At 33.1% G+C, this 22,872-nt stretch overlaps 1 protein-coding gene across 1 annotated transcript; it reads left to right on the forward strand.

The window, feature by feature from the left end:
• Positions 1–955: 955 nt before the first annotated feature.
• Positions 956–20,981, forward strand: LOC148601163 (glutathione hydrolase 1 proenzyme-like). Its single transcript, XM_088554369.1, has 13 exons — positions 956–1,056; positions 2,173–2,268; positions 6,110–6,305; positions 7,092–7,217; positions 7,495–7,586; positions 11,853–12,045; positions 12,290–12,453; positions 14,079–14,228; positions 14,573–14,727; positions 15,152–15,339; positions 16,147–16,375; positions 17,326–17,439; positions 19,796–20,981. Exons 1-13 carry the CDS (start codon positions 1,023–1,025, stop codon positions 19,937–19,939), a joined length of 1,881 nt encoding a protein of 626 aa, XP_088410495.1. The 5' UTR covers positions 956–1,022; the 3' UTR covers positions 19,940–20,981.
• The last annotated feature ends 1,891 nt before the right edge of the window (positions 20,982–22,872 follow it).

The following is a 22,872-nucleotide window of genomic DNA, read 5'->3' on the forward strand; positions in this document are numbered from 1 at the left end:
AAAAACCCATCGTGGAATTAGGTTTTATATTTAATAAACATTTAGTACCACATAACTAGTCATAGATTGTCTAGCGGCGGTTGTTGCACTTACGAGATAAAACTTGCATAGACTGTAAATGAATTCGATATTTTACAAGAGTAATAGTTCTTGATTTTGTTGATTAAATATATTTTGTCTGGAGAAAACATCTCTGTATGCGGACGGGACTATAGTTTCTTTAAATATATTGGTGAAATTGAATATGAAAACATATCACTGATTTCAAGAGTTGTTTCCCTTACCCTAGGTCTACCTCCTTAACATAAACTTCGATTGACGAATCAACGTGAAGTCTTGATTCACCTAAATTCCTTGTCACGTATTGTATATGCTAAATTTGGGTGAATGAAATTAATGGATTTTTGCTGTTATTGTTACAAACTGACGTGTTCAAAAATTCCGCGGTCGTAACAGTAACATGTATTATCAATACACTGCCCTTTTCAGTTATGACCAGGAATCATAGACTGCCGTAGATGTTTATTCTCTTCCACAGATTTAACCATCAACAAACATGCCTGCACGAACAGCTAAACATTTGTGTGGTTTTCCTGGTGGTGTTTTTTTTTTGTGTGGTTACGTTTTGATAATGTAGAACCAAACATAGCAATTCGAATTCGCATTAATACATTGACCCCCATATTGAGATTTTTTTTGCAAAATTACTATTTGAAATTTCACTAAGTTGATTCGTAAAAACATAATTGATCTAATATTAGTTTGACATCCCAACAAATTTGAATGGATTAGTGATTTAGAGCTGCAGATGTTATCAATGGTTGTTTATCAATTTGACTGTCTATGTGTTGTCAACAATAATTTGTTTTACCAATTAAATTATTCAGCATATTTAATTAATTTGTAAAGGTATTTTAATAATACATTTAACTTTATGCAACAATTCACACAAAATTATCCAATCATCAAATACTGTATTATACGCTTGTCGGAGGGACACACTGGTCATAAACAAAAGGATAATGTCTTGTATTTTGATTGTTTTCGTTTACGTTGGTACGTAGTCTTTATTTAGTCCACAATTAATGGATTTGCGATGCTATTATCATTATGGAATAACATCACATTTAGTTTTGCGGTGTTTGTTTGCTTTTTTTCTGTGTTTACCTTTGTCATACCTGACGTTGATGTGCGGATATACATTAATGCATTATCGTAAAAACATGACTGATATTTTCTTTAGTTCTTGTTTTTTTTTTGTAAGTGTTAATTAGTGATGTATTAGTGAAATACAATAAAGCGGGTAACTTTGGTGAATGTTAAAAGTTGGCGATTTTAAGGCAAAAAGGCATACGAAAAAATGTTAGTGGTGCTTAAATACTTACGCCCAGAGTATATGTTTTGCGGAATTTACTTTGGCGCTTTTAAACACACCACTAAAATACGCCAAAACAATAACCCGTGAATAAATTTCTGCTTTACTGTAGTATATCATCATTTCAGTGTCGGATAGAGATGAGATATAATGAACCAATATACATAGATGCAAGTAATAGTGATGATATATATGGAGAAGTAACGAAACATTAAAAACTGAAACAACCCCCACCCTCACAAAAAATTAAAACAAAACACAACAAAAAAAAAAAAACAAAAACAAAACAAAACACATAATTAAAATGCGATGACAACCGATATTTTGGTGTGCCGCTTTTTATTTTGTTACCAAGTCGACTTTAAAAAAATATTACTATTTTATTGAATAAACTTTTTTTCGGATCATTACTTTCATTACTCACAATGTGATGTTATTCCATGTGTGGCCAGTTTGACTTTTCGAATGTTTGCACCTGGTCCATGCGCCCTATTTGTAACGGAGTCCGAGTTGCTCATTTTCTTTTGTTACTTTGTATATATTATTCTCATTACGTTATATTCTTTGTCGTGTCTGTCTGTTTTCCATGTCTGCTCTTTGTCCTTGGATTACATTCTTTTGATTTCCGCTAGAATCTTGGTTCCCCTGATTACTCTTCAATACTATTCAAATGATACTTGCTTTCATTTATTTGTCAAAACAACTTCCATTGATTTTTCAATATGGAAAACAACTTCGTCCATTTTGTAAACAAATTATTTCAAATGCTTTTCCGAATATAATTATTTATTTTTTAGCATTTTTTGTCAATGGAGTCCGCGACCAAATAAGCTTAGAATGTGATATGGCAGACAATGAGGCTGTGGATAATATAAATTATTGCACTGGAGATGGTATATTTTTAATATATAATGAACATTGCATGTATACTTGTCAAATTATCAGAATCTGTTGCAGAACAAAAATATTTAAGTAATACCAGTCAAGTTTTTGAATCAATTTGGTTCGTGTTGATTAGTGGTTGTGACCTTTGTCAGCAATCTACATAAATATGAAAACAAGAAAGTTAAGTATCAGTCGATATAAAATCCAGACACCTCCAATGGTAAAGTGATTCATGGTGTAGAAAAACCTAAACTAACAATGCTTTTCTGCGTCTACATATGATATATTTGTACAGACCAACAATCCTTTAAGTATCCAGATCTGTACTTCTTGAAAAAATCATACCCTTATCTCCCACTAACATCAACCAAAAAAAAAATCAACAACAGCCACTCTTGCAAAGTGCCAATTTCATGTACAATCTATCTCTCTCTGTTTTTTATCCCAAAAGTGAAACCCCAAATAAAAAAAAAACAAAACTAATACTAGCTTAGTGACCAATAACTGTTCCTGAAGAAGAAACAAAACTGAATTTGGTGGGTTTTTGACATGCATGAAATAACCTCCTGTCTGATTTTTATAAAGACTGCTATTCAAATAAATCAGTTATTTCTCTATAAGAAAATACAATAAACCATCCATCGGTTAGTGTATAAAAGGGTAATCAATGGAACCAAGATTCTAGTGGAAATCAAATTAATGTAATCCAGGGACAAAGACCAGACATGGAAAACAGACATACACAAAGAACATAAAGTAACTAAAATCATATATACAATGTAACAAAAGCAAATGAGCAACTCGGATTCCACTAAAAACTGGGAGCATGGACCAGATACACCGGTAGGTTAAGCATTCTTTGCTTTTCTAGAAACACCCGCCGAGTTGCTTATAAAAAGTCAAGTCTGGGGTAGATGCAAGAGGAAAGGAAAACTATGACACTTTCAACAAACCGGTTTTCATGGTAAAGATGGATATATAGTTGCGATCACTTCTAACCTCTCTTAAATTCTGTCAGAATCGGTCAGGATTTTTGTTCTACGACAGTAGATAGAACAGATATCCTGATAAATCCTGACAGAGGCTGTCCTGGGTCAAGAAACAGTTTGCCCTATTCTCTGACAGATCCTGACAGAAACTGTCCTGGGTCGTGACAAAGAAAATACGGAAAGCTGTTCTAAACTGTCATACCCCAGGACAGTTCCTAACACTAAACTTTCTATTCTGTGTGGCGTAATTTAGAACAGAGAGTCCTCAATTAATAAACGAAATTGTGTGACTAATATAAATTAGCAATCCGATTAGGAAAAAAATCTTGATTTCAAAATTTACAATGAATTTCCAATTACAGTGTTTATATATAAAGCTCGTCGTGATCATCATCCCACAATCACTCGATCGTTGTTCATGTTCCAATTTTCGTCGATCACGGACCAGTCACTCCTCGTTCAAAACTTATCATTGTTTACATGTATATTTTTTTACATTCTGTCATACACCTGTGATATTAATTAAATCAAATTATTTAATTATAAAATTACAGGTCTATGTTTCTCCTCTAAAATAAGTGTAAAAGTGGTTACAAATCATTCTAAAAAAATGTTAAAATTAACAATTTTAGCAATAAATGGGTGACTGATACCTACATATTTCGGTCAAAATTCTTCAAAATGCCACTTTTAGGTACGAATACGAGTGTGAACACTTCCAATTTACCTACATGGTCTTATATGTAGAAAATGTAGAAATTAAAAATGTTAATTTAATATTAGTGACTGTGACACCTGTATTTAATATAAGTAAAAATTTAAAAAATTCTCCAAAATTTATTAGTGCAAGCAGTTTTATTTTTCATAATGGTCTAAAACTATTGACTAAAATGCTTTTCTTTTCAATTTAACTAATCATCTGGGTGACTGCAGCTGTGACACATATATTTCTGTCAAAATTCTTTAAAAATGTCATATTCTTGCAAAATGTATGAGTGCGCATCCTGTTAATTTGCTTGAGGGTTAAAATTATTGACTAAAATGCTAATTATTTCAATATATCATATTGGGACTGCGACATATTAGTTTGAGTCAAAATTCTTTAAAAATGTCATATTCTTGCAAAATGTATGACTGCGCACACTTTTAATTTCCATGAGGGTCTAAAACTAATGACTGAAATGCTAATTATTTTATACATATTTAATTTATTTTATATGCAATATAACTATCATGTGGCGGCTGCGACACATTATTTTGGGTCAAAATTCTTTATAAAAATCATATTCTTGCAAAATATATAAGTGATAGCACTTTTAATTTCCATGAAGGTCTAAACTTTATGATTAAAATGCTGAATTTTTCAATATAACCATCATATAGGGGCTGTGACATTATTTTTAGTCAAAATTCTTCAAAAATGTCATATTCTTGCAAAATGTATGAGTGCGCCCACTTATAATTTGATTAAGGGTATAAAATTATTGACAAAATGCTAATTATTTCAATATAACTATCATATAGGTGCTGCGACATATTATTTTGAGTCAAAATTCTTTAAAAAAAGTCATCTTCTTGCAAAATGGACGAGTACTTTTACTTTGCATGAGAGTCTAAAAATAATGACTGAAATGCTAATTTTATCAATATAATCATCATGTGGGTGGCTGTGACACATTGATTTGAGTCAAAATTCTTAAAAAAAATCTTATTCTTGCAAAATGTATGAGTACGAGCACTTTTGATTTCCATGTGAGCTTAAAATTACTGACTAAAATCCTATATTTTTGTAATATAACTATCACCTTTGAGACTAATATTTTTCGGTTAAAATTCTTCAAAATGTCCTATTCTTTCAAATTGTATGTGAACACTTTCAAGTTCCACAAAATTTTCTGTATATAAACTGTTTAGAAATGTCAATATATATAGGTAGTCTGTAATCATACCGGTGTCTAGATCTGCAATCAAAAGGAATTCAGTCCAAATTCTTTAAAGTCAGGGGCGTAGTAAGTACGGGAGGTAATAATTTTTGTTGGTCCTGCATGCCATACATAAAAGTCGTGTAAAAAATTGAAAAAAAGTCAGACCCTGACAAGGTGTGTCGCTGGTCAGAATGGTTTTTGACAATCTATAACTGTTCTATGACAGCGAATCCTGACAGGATCAAAGAGAGGTTAGAAGTGATAGCAGCTGTACCATAACGATCCACGAGTTCATGATGACCATAAAACTTTAGTAGTAATGACTTCAATTCTTGTAGCAGTATAAACCTGTTCCAGAAACCCAATTATAAGAAGTCTAGCGCAATACAAAAAGTCTGCATATTTACCGCAAGCTCTTGCATAGCGTATGAGTTGTGATATGAAAACTCCATACACGGGTGCTGAAGAATTAATGGTACCCACCAATCTTTTAAACAAATAACATTAACTAGATTCTGTAATCTCTTCAACGATTTCATAATACCTATACAAACTAAAATCATTCTCACATTGTTTTATACCACCCCTTACATAGATATTCATGGAAAACACCAGGATCACCAACATAAGACCAAATCATACAACAAAACCTGTACAAAAAACAAACAAACAAACAAACAGAAAAAAAGGTAAAATGAAAGGCATGAACCCTACTTAAAACCTGGGTTAACTCGGGGTCTCCGAAAAGTCGAGTAAGTTCTGCGTTCTTTAAGGTACCCGGCTTAAGTTTCCCAAAAAGACATTTTATACCCTGCAAGCAAGAAGGAAACATGCCTTTTCTGGAGCAACAAAGAAAACTGGGCGATATTAAATTGTATCATATATATTGATATCGTTTTTCTGTTTTAGCTTTATTACCTTTAATTTGTTTATAGTAAGCGAACAAATAAACAGCACCAATGAACAAAATAGTATACCACAACTAATACCAGAGGCCCGGATCATTTTCTCTAAAGCTATAGCAGCACCCCAAGTAACGATAAACTCCGAATTTCAGTCAGAGGGTGTGGAAGGTCACTATAGATATGCTGCAGTGTCGTCTGATGCCGGAATATGCTCTACTATTGGCACGTAAGGTTTAACTAAGATTCAGTGTGTATGTGAAGTAGCTTAACTGCACACTTATACTATATATTTGGTACCAATCTGACCACATGTTAAGTAAATTATGATCATAAAGGAGTAACATAATTGGATTTAAAAAATACCCTAATGGAATTTTTCTTATATATCTTTGAATGTATAATTGTATATAACTAACTTTATTTTGCAAATCTTAAGTTTAATTATGGTCTTTAATTAGGCTCTCTAGAGAGCTTGTAGAGCTTACATGGTAAAAAAAGTGTTTTAGCCTTCTAAGTCAATAACTTTTAACACTGATAAACGGATCTTTATGATAATTGTGGCAAAGGTCTGCGGCACCATGCTGATCAATTTTATCCTGTAAGATTTCCGATTAACCCTTTAGTTTTTGATTTACTTCCGAGAATCTTCAATTAGACAAGTGTTGTATATTTTAGTAACGGTGGCCAATTTTCGCCGGATCAAAAATCCCCATACACGTATTGTTCATAATTTTATACGAAACATTCAAACCAGCTTTGGTTACAATTCATTCAGTTGTGTAAGAGGAAAATGGGATTTTTTTATTCTGTTCGATATTCGTTGGATATTGATTTCCAGGTTACATATTGAATATAGAAGGGATTGGAATATCAAATAGAATATCAAACAGGGTTTTATTCTGTTCGATATTCTTTTGTTATTCTTTTCCAGGTTATGTATGTTTGGTTGAGTTTGTTTGCACAATTGTTGTCAGTTTTCACAGTTGTTTCCGTATTTCCCTTTCTCGAACAGAGATATGATGGCCAAACGAGGCGCAACAGCAATTGACGCAGCAGTAGCGACGTCCCTCTGTCGTTGTATATATCATTTCCAAAGTTGCGGTATAGGAGGAGGTTTCTTCATGACCGTCTATGACAGGTGAGTGACAAGATAAACAATGCCAATAATATTAAGTAAGCAAATTTTGGATTACTGTTCATCTGTTACAAGGAGAAACTTCTCATCAGCAGTATTAAAACCAAATACGTTCATGATTTGAAAGTAAGTAGTATACTCGAAGTACTTATTTTTGAAGTTGAACTTCGATCCTTACAAATTATTGCATCGCTTTATTCTTAAAATGTTAAAAGCAAGAGGTTATAAACTTTATGAATAGGTTGTCAGTGTATAAACACAGCTTTTGTTTTTATTTAAGAGAAAAGAAGGAAGCCTACGCAATAATTGCCCGTGAGATGGCCCCGGAAGGAGCCTATAAAACAATGTTCAACGGGAGATCATCAAAGCTAGGTGTGTTCAAACATATTAAGTCATTTGTACTGACAATCAGAAGAATCACTTACATATTTTACAAAATCATGTTAAAATAATAGATATTACACTAAGTATTGAAAAATATATAAAAAAAACAAAACTAACAATCAAAAAGCAAAAACAGACATTACATGATTTTAAAGTTTCCAGCATGGGATGACGACTGCCTGAATCAAAAAGTTTTATTAATGTCTGAAAACATTAATGTATTTATTTGTACAATATATAAAAGCTGTGTATGGTAATTGGTTATTGCAAAATAAAATAAGTACTCCTATTTTATGCAGTAGCTGTTATTAGTGAATATGATAGATAAACACTTCAATATTATGACATCATTGTTGTATTGCAAGTAATATTTTTCATGACATTTCAGTTTTGCATTTCGAATGATCGTTCTTTCATATCTAATGTTAATCAATTGGTTGACGTTCATTTTAATTGTGTGTTAAATTTGATTAAAAAAAATCACATAGGCGTAGCAAAGCCATATCAATATATTGCAAATACAAACATACCAATCGTACCAATAACTTCGGTATGTTGTACACTTGTTTCTTGTATTTTTCTCTCATTAGTATCATTCAAAATAAATTGCACATAGTACTGTTTGGACGACTTTAAAGATATGATAGAAGTTAAATAATGGGTTCCATTATCTTCAAGTTTTTTGCCAAGATGTACTTCGCTCGCTGTCTTTGTAAAATATCATTTGACAACATTATCAGTGTTTTAAATGTTCAACTATGACGTCATATGTAACGAGCAAATGAAGTCAACAGCAACATAAATGGCGTAACAATAACATTCAACGAATCAAGTGATAGTGATAACTGGATGCAGTTTGGTAAAACTCAGGAACAGAAATTTCCCAACAAGAAACTTAGAAACTGAATCTTATCAGATTCAAAAAACCAAAATGGATTATCGTAAAATTTTACTTCAGAAAATACATGTATAAACTTGTTTTCAGTGCTTTTCTTTTTTTCCTTTCGTTTTTATCTACTTCATCTTACAGTAAGAACCAAACCCGCTTCGAAAAATATAACTCTGATGGTATTATTCAAATCGGTGCATTGCTTTTCTGAAAAAAGGCAATATTTTTTTGAATGTTAAACTTTTATGGAAAGCTTTAAGTTGCATCGGTTTGGTGTGCATCTGTTAACGTCTAACGTCACATGCAACGTGTAAAATATCCATGTCCTCAATGAAGAACTGCTTTACCGTTGGAATTGGTACAAATTATGAATCAGATCCACAAAAAAAAACATAAAAAAAAAATAAAAGTATATATCTAAAGCTTTTGTTATGGTAGGATTATTAAAGCTCTCGGTGCCCACTACATATTAAAGTTAACAACACTTACTTTGACAATCTAGACTAAAATTATCACCAGTGATACATAGAAGAATTATTGGGCAAGGTGAGACCATAATATCATTTACTTCCTCGACTTTCAAAACATTATTCGCTAAACGTTTCAGCTAAAATAAATTCATCAACTCTTTGCAATAGAGTCTTGATTTTACTACCTACTGCTTTCGTTGAAAATACCATGCCATACTATGACAAATAGTTTTTTGAAAACCGTCAAATGCAAATCTGACTTCTTGACACGGATGTGTTGTTGTTGGAGGACAGTCATGTTTTTTTTTGCTCATACGAAAAACCTTAATATAATGTTATAAGCCAAAGAAGCTTGTTGTACAAATGGAATGGAATCCATGCGAAATGATAGAACATTATTTTTACGGTCATTATGGTCTTCAAAACCGTTCAATTTGAGAAAAAACGTTGTTTTATTTTCTGTTTATTTCACAATGCAACGGCCCTTGCTAACATAGTCCATGACAATTTGATTGTTAGTCATTGTTCATTTTGCTGAATTTAGTGTTTAAAAACTTTCTAAATTAAACTGTCGGAAATTAAGGAATTTTACAGCAAAACTGTCACCATATTGAATTCTGTGTTAGCTGTAGTATCAGATCTCTAGGATCCAAGCGAAAAGTTTGGACGGGAAGTTTCACAGATAACGCAGCTAAAGGTTAAATTAGACTCAGTGCTGACACAAATTGTAAATGTTGAAGAAAAATTCGAATATATGTACAAGAGAAATAAACTTGTTGACGAAAACTTCGAAAAGATGGGTTACGTTGTACATAAAATCAAAGATAATTGCCAGGAAAATGTGTCAAGAATAAAAGTTTTAGAACAAAGCAGTAGTCACGAGTAAATTAAAATCGATATGAAAAGATTCCAAATTGAACTCTCCAGAAAGTGATATACACGAGCTACAATGGCGGTCTATGAATAATAACATCATTGTATCAGGAATTAAACTTGAAGCAGAGGAGGACCCAGAAAGCGCCATGACAAAATTCATTAACTATAAACTTTGAGTCAATAAAAACATACGTTTCTTGAATGTACATCCTTTTGGAAAGGAAAAGGAAAACGGCGATCGACTAATCTGTTTCTAATTTGTTTCGATGATAGATCAACAGTTAGTCATAAAAAAATTGAAAGGAACGAAATTTTCAGTCAGGGAACAATTGCAAGCAAAATTGGAAAAGACTAGAAAAATCTTTATTCAATACTAAAAGCGCGAAGAAAGACAATAAGAAGGTTACATTGGTTCTTGAGCAGCTGTTTATAGAGGAGAAACTTTCCAATTCCGATTGTGACAATGGTATTGAACGCACTAAGTATCAGAAGAAAATGAACGGAAGCACTCAATTCTATGAAGATGACAATGTTGATGAAAAGTCATTATTTTTCCTTTCAAAAACCTTTCAAAGACCGAGATATTTAGATCTAGGAAAAACTCCAAAACGGCAAAGATTTTATTCTGATGAACATGATGAACATGACACTGATTCTATGGTTTATGTCGTAATTGTCTAACTTCTTTCTTGACCAAATCATTTTCAATGCTAAATCCATTACATTAACATATTAACTACATTTCAAACCTAAGTTGAAACCAGAACTATCCGGATTCTTTTTTACATAAATCTGTAAAACATCTTAACAAAGGATTGCAACTTGAATTTCTAAGAATGTTGAATTATAATTATATTCGTATCATGCTATTGCCTATACTTAGAAATCGATGGTGAAGGAAAACTATTGACCAAACCTTACGACAAACATGATGACTTTTCATTCAGAATTGTCAACTTTCCTTTCATCTTTGCCAACATCCCTTCGGCTCCTGCGTATGGAGTGTTCATATCACAATTCATACGTTATGCCAGAGCTTGCCGAAACTACACAGACTTTTTATATCGCACTAGAACTCTAACAAATAGGCTTCTGGAACAGGGTTATGTTGCTACAAGATTGAAGTCATCACTATAGAAGTTTTATGGTCGTCATCATGAACTCGTGGATCGTTATGGTGTATCCATCAGCACCATGAAAACTGATTTATTCAACGGGTCATAGTTTTCCTTTCCTCGTTTGTCTACCCCGGACTTGACTTTTTATGAGCAACTCGGCAGGTGTTTCTAGAAAAGCAGAATACGCTTACTCTACCGGTGCACCTGGTCCATGCTCCCAGTTGTTAGTGGAGTCCGAGTTGCTCATTTACTTGTTACTTTGTATGTATAATTTTAGTCACTTAATGTTCTTTGTTGTGTATGTCTGTTTTCCATGTCTGGTCTTTGTCCCTGGATTACATTCTTTTGATTACCGCTATAACCTTGGTTCCCTTGATTACTCTTGCACAAACATGTGTCCGAGCGTTTTCTAATAAATTTGTCTAGTCTTGAATAAAAGCCTGAGAAGTACTCTCCTGTTTTTATCCATTTCATAGCATTGATATTTTTTTCCGAGCGACTCCCATTTCTTTCTCATTTTTTTCGTTAAACACACCTTAAAATGTTATTGGAGACGTTCTCATGAAATCTTCGTAATTTTTTCGGTGGTTTAAATAGACAAAACTTTCTAAGACTAAACCTACTGAAAATATAGAGAAATTCACCCCCCCCCAATTTTTAATGCTTATATCTCAAAGAAATGAGCAGACTTACCCATCTATTTCTTGTTCTTTTTATTGTTTTAGCATGACATATCTTAAAAGATTTCACAACCCTTTGAAATTCCTGTAATTCTTGAATAGACCAGCGAACATCATTAAGTTTAAACATTGTATCACTTAATATAATTTGTGTCATCTAATATGGTTCTATCAAGGAAAGTCAATGTAAATAGATCATAAAAAGTGTGCTTTTTTTGTAGGTGGTCTCGCTATTGCCATTCCTGGAGAACTCAAAGGATTATGGTTAGCTCATCAGATTGGTGGAAAACTTCCATGGAAAGACTTGGTTCAACCATCAATTCAACTGTGTCGTGACGGAATGGCTATCTCTATTCCAACAGCTATTGCAATTGAATCAAACCTACAAAGAATCGACCGTTTCCCGACTTTGAAGTAGGTGTTGAGAAACAAAGAGTTTTATACTTTTTATGCATCTATGTATGCATCTGTAAATTTCAAGGAAAACCTTAAATCGCCATATCATTTTATATTTTGAATGTAACTGGTATTAGTTCAATATCTGGTAATCTACAAATGTACCAGCTTTACGATACTGCAAAATAAGAACCTTCAAACTTGATATTAATTCAGATAATTTTAAAGGAAAAGATTAGTATTAACAAAGTTTTATTTTTAGGAAACTTTTAACGAATCCTGAGACGAAAACCTACTTCAAGGAAGGTGAAATCATATACCGACCAGAGCTGGCCAATACTTTAGAGATCATCGCAAAAGAAGGAGCGGATGCATTTTATAATGGCAGTCTGACAGACGCAATTGCTGCTGACATACAAGAAACCGGTAACATTATTATTTTTTTATAAAGTTTTGTTCTATTGTTTTCGGGACATTGTACATGTAGATTGTCTTTGTTTCATATTAATTATTTTTGCAAAACGTAAAGCTGACGGACTGATATGATAGTATTATCAACTACCTCCGTTTTATTGTCAAAATTCCGATACCAATATATGTTATTTTTATTCGTGTTGTCATAAAGACTTCTGCTTCTAAATCTGTATCTTCAGTATTTGTTAGATTTACAAAATAAAATAAATGAAATTTGTCGCATTATATGGTGTATCCATCTACTCCATGAAAACTGATTTATTCAACAGGTCATAGGTTTTCTTTCCTCGTTTGTCTACCCCGGACTTGACTTTTTTATGAAAAGAAGAAGACGCTTACTCTACCGGTGCACCTGGTCCATTTCCCCAGTTTTTAGTGGAGTCCGAGTTGCTCATTTGCTTTTGTCCCAGGTAGACAAACGAGGAAAGGAAAACTATGACCCATTGAATAAATCAGTTTTCATGGTGCTGATGGATACACCATAACGATCCACAAGTTCATGATGACAACCATAAAGCTTCTGTAGTGATGACCTCAATCTTGAAGCAACACAACCCTGTTCTAGAAGCCTATTTGTTAGAGTTCTAGCGCGATACAAAAAGTCTGCATAGTTTCGGCAAGCTCTGGCATAACGTATGAGTTGTGATATGAACACTCCATACGCAGGTGCTGAAGGGATGTGTCACAGATGAATGGAAAGTTGACAATTCTGAATGAAAAGTCATCACGTTTGTCGTAAAGTTTGGTCAATATTTTTCCTTTACCATTGATTTCTAAGTGTACGTCACGATATGAGGCTGTCCTTTCGGTGTCTGTAGTATCCTTTATCTCAAGTTCTTCGGGGTAGATAAGATGTATCAAATCCCCGAAATTAGGATTGTTTAAAGATAATACATCATAAATCATCTATATATCGGAAACTGAGATTAACGGATCTAGCCAAACGATATTCTTTCTTTCGGATCAAATCAGCTATAAAGTTGTGTTGCGAGAAAATGCGTAGGCTATCTTGAAAGATTGTACTTGTTTTGTCTTTTACCCTCGCTCGAGCAACTTTTATATCAATAAATGATATATCGAAAACATCTATCATAATTAAAAATTAAGCAGACGTATATATTTTTATACGTCTATACGAATCTGTACATTTCTAATTGTGTTGTTAAATTTAAAGTGACTGATGTTGGAAAAAAGTGTGCAAATGAGAATTCATGCCCTTTTTTTTTTGTTTTTGTTCTTTTTAATTCTGCCTCGTGCAGACCTACAATTACACTTGGATTAAATAACTTTATACAAGACAACTTTACCAATTTACAATTTAAAAATAATCGATACAATAATATATATATAACGTATAATAGCTTAGAAAGTTTGCTGCATGTTTACCCCTTGAAAATGCATTGTCACCCTTGGCTACGTCTGGGAGTGACAACACCTTTCTCAGGGTAACAAACAGCTCTAAAATCCTCTGAGATATATAATATTGATATATTACTGTATTTATTATTTTTAAATTGTAAAATGATATTAAAACATGGAAAATAATGCATACATGATATAGTTGTCGTATTACGCAGGTGGGATAATAACTAAAGACGACCTTAACAAGTACACGGCACTAAAAACGGATCCTGTAGTACTGAAACTGAACAAAAACCTGACTGTCTTCGCCCCTCCACCTCCATCAGGAGGCGCTGTATATGAGTTTGTTCTTAACATACTAGAAGGTAGACACATTACACGTTATTTCTTTCTTAGTTTTTTTTACCTGAGAGATATAAAGATAATGCTATGTAGTCTTTGAAGCTTAGTGCAATTTAATGACCCAATTAAATTCCGAAATAAAAAAAAGTATAAATATTGAACTAGAAATTGTAAAATTAAAGAATCTATGAACATTAAGAACAAGCAATTAGGTCAGCTAGTTAAATATGATTACATGTACATTGACCCATAACGTATATGAAGTGAAAATGAAATTGATAAATACTAATTGAAAACCAGAGAAAAAGTAATACATATTTTCTAACAAACAATTTCGTTATCGTTTTGATATAAGTTGCATTTACAGGGTACAATTTAACATCTGAAAGTATATCAACCGAGGAGAAGGCTATTCAAACATGGCACAGAATTATTGAAGCATTTAAATTTGCTGCCGCTGAAAAGACAAAATTATGTGATAGTATGAAGGAAACTAAAGAGTTGAGGAAAACCGTTAAAAAGGTATTTCATAAGTATAGGCTTAATCCGCAACCTATAACTTTATTCGTTGCTACTGTGTATTATTTTGTTTGTCCCCCTTAAATATTAGTATGTTTTTTGTAATAAAAGTAATAGTTCTTTTAATGGAATATTTTCGAAAGAACTCTTGTGAGAACGAAATAAGCAATCGACGTAACATATGAAAGAGAGAAGTTGTAACATCAAAACCATAGTAAAAGAGTCTTTATCCATTTTACGCGCATGATGAGTACAGACCAAGCCTTTATATATTTATAAAGAAACCTTACAGGTGTTTCCATTATTATAAGGAAAACAGATTATACGTATTATATGTATTTTTGTTTCCGGTTTTAACCTTACTAAAACCAATTATGATAAAAAATCAAAAGAGTTTTGCAAGTTTAGTTTTTTGTCTTTATTTTAGGTATTGGACAACCTTAAATCAAAGGCGTATGCAGAGAAAATACGTTCCAAAATATCAGAAAAACAAACGTTTCCTACGAGTTACTATGGTCCGAATTACCACGATCCTTCCGTAACAGGAACATCACATCTGTCAATCTTGGCTGCGAACGGCGATGCCGTTTCAGTTACTAGTACAATTAATTATGCGTATGTAATAATCGAAACCTTTAAGTTAACAACCGCTATGATAGTTATCGAAATATCTTATTAAAGAAGAAAGGTATACAAGAAATATAATTTGATCAGTAAATTGTTAATTTTGATGCAATTAGATGGATTGTTCAGTTGATTACTCGTATGTTACATTGGTGTTTATAGCCAATCGCTGTTTGTTAGAAATGTTTTAGTTTAAATTAATGAAGAAACTAATCGGTAGATTTTATAAATTTAGTTTAATCAATGCGATCTTCAATGTAATTGACGGCATCTATCAGCTCATCTATTTAATATAAATTGAAAAAGTAGCGTAAAGGAAAGGTGTTATGTAAACTGTATACAAGTACCCTCTCCCTAAAACAAGTGTAATTAATAGAATCTTTATACGTGTTGGTTTCGTTCAAAAATCTTTAGCTTTAATCCCAAGAAGTGCAGGCGGAAACTCTAGCGAATAAAAAGCCTAATCCGCAACTTGAACTGACAATGAATCGCCAAGCTGACTTCGCCGACAAAAAAGATAACATTTTGAACAGTAAAGCTCACAAGAGGGCAAATATTGCCCTCATAAAATGATATTGTCTTAAGGGCAGAAAACATACATAAAATAATGGCTTTATTACATATACAGAAACGGTGTTTTTTTCAAAGATATATGTGATAATGTTGTATAGAGCATTCTGTATCGAGTGTAAAGTGATAGTTATCAAGAAGGCACATTATTTCTAGCATCTTTTTTTACATTAAGTTATCCATTTTTTGTGCAACGTTCATGCTTCTTTTGTGACATTATTTTTTCAGCTTCGGGTCAAAAATTGTGGGAAGCCGTACTGGAATAATATTCAATAATGAAATGAATGACTTTTCAATACCAAATAAGGTGGACCCTACCGCTCCTGCTAATTACATAAAACCACACAAACGCCCGCATTCGTCGATGTGTCCAGTAATAATCGTAGACAAGACAGGAATGGTTAAGCTAATTGCCGGAGCATCAGGAGGAACACGAGCGATCACTTCTACAGCTTTGGTAGGTTAACGTAAGCAGTAACTGTCCTTTGTGCAGCATTTGTGTTACTTCAAAAAAGTATAATAGCATGTTTTAACCACATACAAAGTAACAAAAATAAATAAGCAACTCGGACTCTACTAAAAACTGGAAGCATGGACCAGGTGCATCGGAATGGTAAGCGTCCTCTGCTTTTTTAGAAAGTTACTCATAAATAGTCAAATCCAGGTAGACGAAAGAGGAAAAAGAGGAAAGGCAAACTGATTCATTGAAAAAAATCAGTTTTCATGTTTGGGATGGATGCATCGTAACGATCCACGAGTTCATGATGACCACTATAAAACTATATATGATGACTTCAATCTTGTAGCAGGACAACCCTGTTCCAGAGGCTTAATTGTAAGAAGTCTAGCGCAATACCAAAGTCTGCGTATTTGCAGCAAGCTCTGGTATAACGTATGACTTGTGTTATAAAAACTCCATACGCAGGTACTGAAGGGATGTTGCCACGGATGAAGGAAAGAGTAATCAAGGGAACCAAGGTTATAGCGGTAATCAAAAGAATGTAATCCAGGAACAAAGACCAGACATGGAAAACAGAAATAAACAACAAAGAACATAAAGTAACTAAAATCATACATACAAAGTAACAAAAGTAAATGCGCAACTCGGACTCCGCTAAAAAACTGGGAGCATGGACCAGATAACGATCCACATGAAATTTAGATTTATATTTTATCTCAATATGACGTTACAATTTTGCGTCTATTAAAGAATTAAATGTTCACACAGAAAGAAAAATAACACAAACACTACTAAAAAAACGCAATTAAGATCATAAAAGAGATGCTTCAAATAAAATGAGCGTTTCTGTTTTTGCAAGACCACATTGCTACGGCTCATTGAAGGTTAGGACTGGTACAAAGGGAAAAATATCTATGACAAAAGGTCATATTGTTGTCAATTTATAGGTAACACTTTTTGTGCAGTGGCTTGGTATGAGTATTAAACAGGCAATCGACCACAAGAGAGTGTATCACATACTGACACCTAACACTATATTTGCAGAAACAGGATTTTCTGAAGTATGTTAATTATAGTTCAGTTGTACTGATTCTTTTCACAACAATTTGCCTTTAAACACTATTTAGCCACACTTAGAAACATATTTTTATTTGAGGACATTTAAATAAATAATGCACTAAATATATATACATGTAAGGCTCGGAACCGCGATGGGACGCGGAGGTATGATGGTCGCACGGACGTGCGATGGTGGTACGCCGAAGTGCGTTTATGATCACGCTGAACTGCAATAGTTAGACATGATTGTTGACTGCCAATAGAAACTCAGAAATGCGTTGGCCACTACGAGGAGGTGCGGATTTTCTTGTACTCCGCTGAAATGTTTCGACCATCATGTAGATTTTTTCCGTTGATATCGTAAATATACGATTATCTTGAAATTCTACCAATATGATAAAATTTTCTACATGCAATCAGTAAAAAAAACTGCTTTCATTTCGTTCATACTTCCAACTATTGAGGAAATTTTGAAAACAAAATTAACAATTTTTCTTCATTTATTTTCAATAAGAAAATACTTCATGATTTGCTTAGCTATAGAATGGTTGTGGAAGGTTTAAGACTTCTGTATTAGCGTATAAACTACATATAATACATAAAAACCTGATCTTTAGTACCTGTAGAATTTGCAAGTACAAATATAATGTAGTGTAAGACGGGGCTTTTGTCTCTGCATGTGTGTCATCATATACACTGCTGCTAAGGTCATCAAAGAATGATTGATGCTACAGAGGTCTAGATTTGGTGAATTAATGGACTAAACGTAAAATGAAGAGAAACGTGCCAGTCTGATCCATCGGAACTTAATTTGTGTCATGGTCATTCTAGTATACTCTTAACTCGTATATTTCAGTTTCTATTTCGCCTTTCAACTGTAGAATACCCTCCATGATTTATTGTGAAAGTATGTCTTACTTTTTCAATTCGGTAAAACTCCATGATATCAAATTTATAGTAAAGCAACATTCTTCCCGATTTTTAATACAACTATACCTGTAAGAATAATCAAGGGAACCAAGGCTATAGCGGTGATGAAAAGAATGTAATTCAGGGGACAAAGACCAGACATGGAAAACAGACATACACAACAAAGAACATGAAGCAACTAAAAAAATCATACATACAAAGTAAGGAAAGCAAATGAGCAACTCGGACTCTACTGAAAACTGGGAGCATGGACCAGGTGCAACAAAGTTGTCCCGATAAATCTTTTAATTATATCAATGATAGTTGTAATGATGCATGAAATAAGATTTTCAATATCCACTATTTTGTGTAACCCATAGCTACAGTTTATGTTTCTCGAATGACTTCGAGTATCGTAATCATGTATCTTTTAAGTTATGATACTGCATTTAATACATGTACTGTTAACACTCTAAATTAGTAATGATGCATGCTGCGTTTGTTCATACAGGCAACAATATACTAGCTACTTTCATAACTTTCCTTTCAGTTTGATAGTTTTCTCTATAACGTTGTACGCGCTTATGCACGTAAAATTGCGTGGCGGCAATGAATAGGGGTATTCCAATGCACTACCGCGCATTTGCGTTAGACATCCAACATACTTCAGCGTTGACCATCAAAGATCAGCACAACCATCGCACTTCGGCGTCCCTCTGCCCACAGAGCAACTGGGATGTGTGCCCCAGGTGGTGGAATGGGGTACTCCTGGCGTGTTACATGCTGGGGTTGTCACGCTATAATACGGAAAACCTGACCGCAAACCATAGTGGTGCACCGTGTTGGGGAAGATGCCACGTTCCTCACACGTTAAATCCCTGCTGTGGTATTCTCCCGGAGTAACAACCATAGGGCTCCGCCACAGCAGGCTAAATTGCCCGACCCTACCCACCTCTCCCTATTTCCAGTGGAAATCAAAATTTGTCGACCCCATTGTCCTTATGTCCCATCCCTTTTTCATTTCATCATCATTTCATGTTCATTTTATCATAAATTTCATGTTCATCGTCTAAATATTGCTGAAATATTGCTGCTCGGATGTTAAACCCCAACAAACAAACAAAACACTTCGGCGTCCCCATCGCACTTTTGAGTCTTATATATATATATGTATATATATATATATATAGATATATATATATATATATATATATATATATATATATATATATATATATATATATATGTATATATATATATATTAATATGATTATGTTTTCAGGCTTTTGCATTATATTGTTAATACTTGGTGAAAATAAAATTATGAATTTGGCCTATCCGTATGCGTATCTAATTACTTCACAATACCCGTATGCATATCTAAGAACTTAAAAATAAATAAATACGCATGCATTGCTTATACTTTTCCCATGTATATACACATTTCAGCACATCATCGACGGGTTAAGACAAAAGGGTCACAACGTAACCTTTGGTGTGAGTAGTGTAGTACAAGGAATTCTACAGAAAGAAGAAGGGAAAATTTCTGCGTATGCTGACTACCGAAAAAGAGGATCAACAGACGGATTTTAGACATGCCTACTAAATGTATCAGATTTGCAAGAAACAAATAGCTTAGTTTTTACTTCAACTTCAGGATTTAGTTGGATGTTATCAGACATATATGAAAAATTTAAGTTGGCTACATTGTCAAGTAGATAATTTATTGCGAAAGTACTGTTGGTCGTGAGATTCCATTTTTCGTGGTTTTCATGGGTAGGCCAAACCACGCACTTTGGTTCCCAACGAAAAGGAAAATACTATTGATGTGTATACTGAAAACCTCAAAACCACGAATTCATGAATCCACGAACTTGTGTCTTTTTCCTAATCCACGAAAATTGGTATCCACAAATTACAGTACTTTCACAATACTAAATATCAGAAATAATGGTTTATTATTTTTGAATTTCACCAGAAAAAAAATGCTACTGCCGACGCAGTCGGTTTAGTTTCGCTTTTAACTTTTATACCTTTAAGACGCACTTCTATGGAAACGCAAGTCACCTGATCGCAATTATGTTCCCCGATTGGCAAAATACAGGAAACTCAGTGGCGTTCAGAAAAAAAAACTTTATCGAAAATTGAGATTGCGTGCCATGTGTTATTTTCTTAAATGAAATGTAGACATTTTAAGTAAAAAGAACAACAATTTTTTCGTCGGCTATCTTTCTTAAAGACAGTACTTGTTATCTAGTAGAATGACTACACAAAACATGATGTTGAACGAGTTAACAATTACAAATAAGTTTTTTTCAACACAATATAATAGTTGTTCACAAATCTGCTTAAGTTAACAAATGTATACGGACTATTTTTGTGCGTAGTAATGTTTATTGAAACATTAATATCATCCTGTTCAGTGAGAAAATATTAGGTATAAAAAACCAGAAGATGAAGACCACAGTTATTAAACTAGACATTATTATACCTCATCTAAATAATATACTTGAATATATCATCGAATCATAACTCTATATGCCAAGAATGAACAGTTTTCCGAAATCTGTAATTGTGTTATGCTAATAAGGGTCTTAACTGTGAGCTTGGAACAACAATAAATTGTTTAAATAAACGGGATTTTATCATTAACTGAATCGCCTGTGAAAAGAGCCTTTTCGAATAAAAAAAAAATGTTTCTGCTAATTTTAATGATGCAAAGTGTAAAAGACTGGCGTCGATTTCACAAAAAATCGTAATTGTAAACTTGATCGTAAGTAATGAAGTCACAACCTAAAATAGCATTGTGACGTCATAATTTACGATTAATTTCACACTTACGACTTTTTAGACATGACTTTGGATTATCAAATAGTCGGTTGAGATTAGTTTCAAAGAGTAATCAAGGGAACCAAGGTTATAGCGGTAATCAAAAGAATGTAATCCAGGGACAAAGACAAAACACGGAAAACAGACATACACAACAAAGAACATAAAGTAACTAAAATCATACATACAAAGTAACAAAAGTAAATGAGCAACTCTGACTCCACTAAAAACTGGGAGCATGGACCAGGTGCATCAGTAGGGTAAGCATACAATCAAGGTACAATAAAATGCATTAAAGTGTAATAAAATCCATAATACACTGGCCAGTTTAAATTTGTTACGTGTCCTCATATCTAGTAATCAATATTAAGATAGAAACCATTTTATTAGATGAACTGAATGATAAGGCCCAAATGTGAATTGTTCTTGAAAGAACCCATGAGTGACTCAAATCAGGGAGCTGCATTTTTTGTTGCTAGACTATTACCGAATCACACTTGTTTGAAACTTAATGGGTGGCGCTGACAGAGCATAACATGCTCAATCTTCCAGAGCACTAATGTCACTCTCGTTTTTGTGTTAATCTTGATATCCTTACCTTCACTTTTATGTGTAATGTTTTATTCGGTTTGCTACAATGTGTATGTACAACGTCTTTGTTTCCTGTCTTCCCGTTCTGGTCATAGATTGTAACGGATTTTGATTGGTTCATTGTTCACTCTCCAGTGTTTTTGCCGATATTTATAACTTCAAATATACTTTGTAAAGTTTTTGGATTGTTTATGCTTACATATATGATATTGTGGTGACAAACTAACAACAGTGACATAGGTTCAGACACGCAATAGGCCTTATTTGATTGAAACAAAAAATACAAAATAGGTTAAATTCGATAACTTAGCATGCTACTACAAGCAAACGACGTAATCATATTTGTTTATGAAATTTTTGTCACTGGGACACCAGCCCCATTATCCATATAGCACTAATCCGTATTGCAAGCATTTTCAATTTTTTAATCCAAGACCCTGAATTTTTTCAAAGGGCTTACTAAAAGTATAAAAAGTCTGCAGGTTTGATATAGGGTATTTTTGTTTATATAATATATATATTAATAATAATAATAATAAATAAAAAAATTATATAGCGCATATCTAATAAAATTACTCTATGCGCTTTACAAATAAACATTAACAATAAAAAAAAATTACATTTAAATCATTGAAAACAAAAGATTGGGACACAAATAAAAAAAAAATTAAAAAAATAACAGAAAATTAAAAATCCGGGTGAGGTAAATACCTTAAAAAATAAAAACCTTATGTAGGAACAATAAAATCTGAGAAGAAAAAAAAAGGTAAAAATAAAAATAAAACCTAGCATAAACACATCAAAATATGGAAAGCTGGGGGGAAAATCTAGCTAAAAATATTGCTATAAACATTTGAAAGTAACTACAAATTGTAAATAGAGTAAATATAAATACATACATATATGGATATCAGTTCAGTCTTAAAAATAAGTATATCATGGTAAAAACAATGTTGCACAGTATATAGAGAAACACCTAATCACCATACGCCAGTTTGAAAAGGAACGTTTTAAGATGTTTTTTAAATGACGACAAGGATTTTTCGTTCCGAAACTGAGTTTGTAGTCCATTCCACAGGTTGCTAGTTGCTTTGTCGAAACGACGC

Source organism: Perna viridis, chromosome 12 (assembly GCF_037379345.1).
Source record: "Perna viridis isolate PV_CMFRI_1.1 ecotype Kerala chromosome 12, ASM3737934v1, whole genome shotgun sequence".
NCBI classification, from domain to species: Eukaryota; Metazoa; Mollusca; class Bivalvia; order Mytilida; family Mytilidae; genus Perna; species Perna viridis.